At 41.9% G+C, this 6,000-nt stretch overlaps 1 protein-coding gene across 1 annotated transcript in view; it reads left to right on the top strand.

The window, feature by feature from the left end:
• Positions 1 to 1,179: 1,179 nt before the first annotated feature.
• The window catches only part of NIBAN1 (niban apoptosis regulator 1), a 107,352-nt gene continuing 102,531 nt past the window's right edge, over positions 1,180 to 6,000 (top strand). The window contains exon 1 of the mRNA XM_038758037.1: positions 1,180 to 1,274. Coding sequence (XP_038613965.1) covers positions 1,220 to 1,274 — 55 coding nt within the window. The 5' untranslated portion in view covers positions 1,180 to 1,219. The remainder of the gene's footprint in view (positions 1,275 to 6,000) is intronic.

Genomic DNA, 6,000 nt, shown 5'->3' with positions numbered 1-6,000 from the left:
CTGTACTAAGCCCTTGGGAACATATAGAGATAGTTCCTACCCAACAGTGGGCTCACAGTCTAGAAGGGGGAGACAGAGAACAAAACCAAACATACTAACAAAATAAAATAAATAGAATAGATATGTACAAGTAAAATAAATAGAGTAATAAATACGTACAAACATATATACATATATGAGCGCTTACTGTGTGCAGAGCACTGTACTAAGCCTTTGGGAACATATAGAGATAGTTCCTACCCAACAGTGGGCTCACAGTCTAGAAGGGGGAGACAGAGAACAAAACCAAACATACTAACAAAATTAAATAGAATAGATATGTACAAGTAAAATAGAGTAATAAATATGTACAAACATATATACATATATGAGCGCTTACTGTGTGCAGAGCACTGTACTAAGCCCTTGGGAACATTTAGAGATAGTTCCTACCCAACAGTGGGCTCACAGTCTAGAAGGGGGAGACAGAGAACAAAACCAAACATACTAACAAAATTAAATAGAATAGATATGTACAAGTAAAATAGAGTAATAAATATGTACAAACATATATACATATATGAGAGCTTACTGTGTGCAGAGCACTGTACTAAGCCCTTGGGAACATTTAGAGATAGTTCCTACCCAACAGTGGGCTCACAGTCTAGAAGGGGGAGACAGAGAACAAAACCAAACATACTAACAAAATTAAATAGAATAGATATGTACAAGTAAAATACAGTAATAAATATGTACAAACATATATACAGGACTTATTTTACTGTAAAAAAATCCTCATTGTACAGATGTGGCCACTGAGGCTCAGAGAGGTTAAGTGGCTAGCCCAAAGTCCCCCAGCTGACAAGTGGTGGTGGCGGGATTAGAACTCATGACCTCTGAGTCCCAAGCCCGGGCTCTTTCCACTGAGTCTATGGTCATTATCATCACCTGGGGAGCCAGGTGGGATGGATCCGGGGGGGATTGGGCTGGTTTTTCTGGAAGCCGGGGCCCCCCCAGCCCAGTTGGGCTCCTATTTTTGGGGGGTGGGGGCCTGGGGGAGAGGCTGGCCCGGCCCGGCCCGGGGGCGGAGGACCAGCAGGAGGCGGCGCCTCTCGAAGGAAGTTTTGCGCTCCGCTGGAAGAAAAGAGGAGAAAAAAAAAACAAACCCCAAACCACCCGAGAGCCAGCTGAAGCGGCCGCACAGACGATCTCCTCCTAATCCTCTCCTTCCTTCTCCACCATGGGCGCGTCCGCCTCCAGCCAGCTGGACGACAGCAAATGCGCCTATATCCGAGGTACCCGGGGGGGCCAGGGAGGGGAAGCCCGGAGGAACTAATAATACTAATAATAGTTGGTATGTTTGGTTTTGTTGTCTGTCTCCCCCTTTTAGACTGTGAGCCCACTGTTGGGTAGGGACTGTCTCTATATGTTGCCAATTTGTACTTCCCAAGCGCTCTGCACACAATAAGCCCTCAATAAATACAGTTGATGATGATGATGATTAAGCGCTTGCTATGTGCAAAGCACTGTTCCAAGCGCTGGGGAGGTTACAAGGTGATCACGTTATCCCACGTGGAGCCCACAGTCTTAATCCCCATTTTACAGACGAGGTTACTGAGGCACAGAGAAGTTAAGGAAAGGCAGCTTCTCCCTCCAGCCCCCATCACTTCCCCTCTCTCAGACCCCCTGGGTGCCCTGCCCGCCCACAGCCCAGGAAGGAGACCCCCATCCTACCCTCGAGGAGTTTCTCCCCATCCCCCTTTTTTTTTTTTTACTTCTCCCCATCCTCAAGCCCGTCGTGGACAGGGAACGGGTCTGCCGGTCCCGTTGGCCTGGACGCTCCTAAGCGCTTAGTACAGTGCTCAGTAAGTGCCACGGAGGGACCGGTCCTTCTTTCCCCATCCCCACTTTACCACCCCTGAGAGGCTTTTTGCCCCGCCTTCAGCTACCCAAGTAGCTGCATTTGGGAAGGGAGACATAAGAGGCCTACAGGGGATAACAAAGTTAGGGACAATCAATCGTGTGTATTTTTTGAGCTCTACTGTGTGCAGTAGACCGGTAGAGATGTTCCCTATTTATTTATTTATCTATTTATTTTACTTGTATATGTCTATTCTATTTTGTTAGTATGTTTGGTTTTGTTCGCTGTCTCCCCCTTCTAGACTGTGAGCCCACTGTTGGGTAGGGACTGTCTCTATATGTTGCCAACTTGTACTTCCCAAGCGCTTAGTACAGTGCTCTGCACATAGTAAGCACTCAATAAATACGATTGATTGATTCCCTGCCTCCAAAGAATTTTACAGCCTACAGGACACCGGCCGCAGGTCTTTAAATAGCCCTGTCTTCTGGGACTGCCTTCTCCAAGTGACTCCCAGAAAAGCCCTTTTTTCCCTCCTAATTTAAAAGGGGAAATTTCTGTTTGTGAGATCCTGAGGGTGAACTCGTTTCTCCTGTATTTTAATGGTGTTTTTGAGTCCCGGTATAAGGATTTGTGGCAGGCTATGGTTTTGCCCACCAGGATGTATTGCATTTTCTGTGTCACTGTGGCATAGGAAGCTCTAAAGAGCTGGGCTAACGTACACTCTCTTTGGAGATGGGAAATTCAAGCTTATGAATGCATCTGTAAGAGCTCATTTAACTTCACCGTGTCCCCTGTAAATTTATGGAATGCTAGGATTAAAAGGCAACAGGTTTGCTCTCCTGCTTTGTTTCGTGTTTGAACCTGGAGGAAGGTCGATGTACACTCTTTGTAGTTAAGGGCGTGGAGGGTTTTGAATCCTGGAAACTTAAAAATGAATTAGAGCAGCTGAGATGAAAACAAAATAATACTGTGGTTCTGTCTGAAGAGAAACTGAATGGTTACCTATCATGTTCTGCCTTTTTCAACATCTCACCTGTGCTTTCTACCTCTGCTTTCCCAAAGCAGATCAATCAATCGATGGATCGGTGGTATTTATTGAACACTTACTGTGTGCAGAGTACTGTACTAAGTGCTAGGGAGAATACACGCAGTAGAGTAGTTAGACACAATCCCTGCCCACAAGGATTTTACAGGTAAGAGTGGGAGACAGACATAAAAATAAATTACACATAGGGGAAATGGGAGAGTAAAGCGATATGTATCTCAGTGCTGTGGGCTAGGGATGGAGTGAATATTAAGTGTTTTATGGGGTCAGACTGTAAGAGAACATAATCTTAATAAAATCTAAGTACTTTTCAGCATGTAGGCCGTCACCTGAACCATTAATTACCACTAGTGCTTCTAGTTGGAGGTGAAATGTGAGGCTCAGATCCGCCATTTAGTGATTGTAAATGATATATTTTAATCCTTTCTGTAAATCCAAAACATTATCGATTCCCTTTCCTGGCACTGTTTCTGGGTGATGCTGTTCCTCTTTAGAAGAAAGAGTAGGTTACTTTATTTAAAGTAGCAAGAGAAGCTTTGCTTGCTATTACATGCTTCTTGTTCTAATGGGATCTAGGGGAACCTGTGGAGAAATACACAATATTAGAAAGGGGAAATGGCTCTCATATCCTAATAGAGAGCAAATAATCTCCAAGTACTACATTTAATTAAAATATTTTAATGTTGGGATCAGTGATAATGAAAATATTTAAACATAGCCAGTCAAAGCCCATTAAGAAATTGTAAATGTGGTGTGTTTTCTGTTTTTTTTAAGTACCCATGCTTTTAAGGGTAAGGATGGCAAAGAAAACAGATGATATAGAGTCCTACTCTGTGGCAATTTCAGGGAAACTCTGGTTTCACCTTGCTGGAGTAGTTTGTTGTACTTTAAAAGAGAATTGAACACTTCTTTAGACTAGAAAGAAAAGCCTTGGTATTATGAATTTAACTACATGCTTGCTATTCCATTAATATCTTAGGGGATATGGAGATATTTGGCTGCAAAACTATCTGTATTAGTTTGGTAGGTTAATGGGTTTCAAGAAACATCAAAAACTTTGAAAATTAAAATATTGCACACAATGATTGGTTGAAGCCCAGCATCTAAGAGATTACTTCATCTTATTTCTGAAGTCTGGTGACACTTGGTAACGATCTATTTTTGAAGGTGTTAAACTGAAGTCATAGAATAGTGGGATATTTCATTTCAAAACAAATCTGATCGCACACTCATTCTGAATGGTAAAAATAAAATGAGATATAGGAGATTGAATATCTTGCTCAGACTCATTGAAATGTGGCCCTACTGTTGATTTGGAAGGGCTTACTCAAAGGGGAGTAGGGAGGAGGAAGGAAAGGAGAGCGAGACAGAATGCCTAATAAAAAAATTACTGAACACCAGCTCATCCAAGAATCTGGTATTGGTCTTGCCAAGGGAAAAGAGCTACTGGAAAAAAAAGTGCTTGGAATTGTGCATGAGAAGTATCACAAGCTTATATTTTCATCTTAATCCTTATGAGTCCATTAGTATTCCACCTGCACTATGGTCTTATCTTTACAACTTTACTAGGAAATTAACCTGAAATCATCCCTGAGTAGTGGTATAATTATTTGCTGAACATTTAGAAGGAAAGTCAAGTTTAAATTCAAATTGATGTGTTTTCCACCAGCTAGCTGCCAACATATACCAATGACATAAAAGCCTCTGCAGGGTGAGACATTTTAATAACTAATGCAAAGTAGGGTTGGCATGTCATAGGATTTCTTTTATGTGGGGAGAAAGACTCTGCTTTACAGGCCTAAATACAAGTGCTCTAGTACCTGGTCTGTGTCACTGTTTCTTCTCAGATGAACCATTAAACTTTACTAATGAGGATTTAATGAGGTTTGTTTAATGAGGGTGGATGAGTATGAAAACCTTCAAAAGTCTAAAGCTCTTAGAGCATTTACAAATATAATTTAAGAACATGAGTTCATGAGCAGTGCTATTACCAGGTCAGGCTACTGCATGGTGGAACTGTGTGATATTTGCCCTCCATGACCATCAAACATCCCTAAATTTTCCCTCCAGAGCTCCTAACCTTTTCCTGTAGTAATCTGTTTTGGACCTTTGATTAAAGGATTGCAGGAAGACCATCTAGGGCCTATTTTTTTTTTTTACTCTTTTTTTTTTGAGGGGGGTGGGGTGTGTGTGTAGATAAATACAGAGGGCTCTCCCTTTTCAAAGAGAAAAGTTGATCAGGCACAGTCCTCTGGTGAGGCAGGTTTCAATTTAGTAAGACAGGCAATGTTTAGGACATCTTTTCTAGTTCTTCGGCTGAGCAATGTATCTTCACATAGAGTTGTTAAAACACTACACCTGCTGTGTGAAATAATATTCCTTCACATTTTGTTTTGAGCCAACAGTAGTCCATCTTCAATGGGTCCTTCTGTGAATGTGCTGTAGGATTTCATAAATGACATTTTTGTGCAAATCCTGGGTATCACACCTTTCATGAGTTTTAGGGTTTACTCATGTCTCCTCTTAATTGCCTTCTTTCCAGATTGAAGTATGGGACATTTAAGTAACGTTAATTTGTGATGCTTAGTGTGTCATTTCAGGAACCTATATGCCTGAAACATGAAAACTTAAAGCAGAAACCCTCCTTTTTTTTTTTTACGTAGATACCGTAGATAAATGTTTTGTTGTGAGTCACCGTTCTCTTTGGGTGATTCATTTCAATTCTTTTATTCAGACTGCTTATCCCAGTTGATGATGATGATACTTTTTGCATCTAGTACTGATGTCTCTCAAGTAGAGGATTTGAAACCTAATTGTATTTTTTTTAATGGTATTTGTTAGGTGCTTAATATGTGCCAGGCACTATGCTAAGCACTGGGGTATATACAAGGTGATCAGGTAGGACCCCGTCCCTGTTTCACATAGGGGTCACAGTCTTGATCCCCATTTTGCAGATGAGGTAGCTGAGGCACAGAGAAGTTAAGTGACTAACCCAAGGTCACACAGCAGACAAGTGGCGGAGCTGGGATTAGAATCCAGGTCCCCTGTGTTCTTGGCCTGAGCTCTTTCCACTAGACCACATTGCTTTTCATCAATCACTGCATGGGAGGGGCCA

This window comes from Tachyglossus aculeatus, chromosome 16 (genome assembly GCF_015852505.1).
Source record: "Tachyglossus aculeatus isolate mTacAcu1 chromosome 16, mTacAcu1.pri, whole genome shotgun sequence".
NCBI lineage: Eukaryota > Metazoa > Chordata > Mammalia > Monotremata > Tachyglossidae > Tachyglossus > Tachyglossus aculeatus.
Note: the sequence above shows the minus strand (reverse complement) of the source record. Positions and strands in the feature narration are given on the sequence as shown.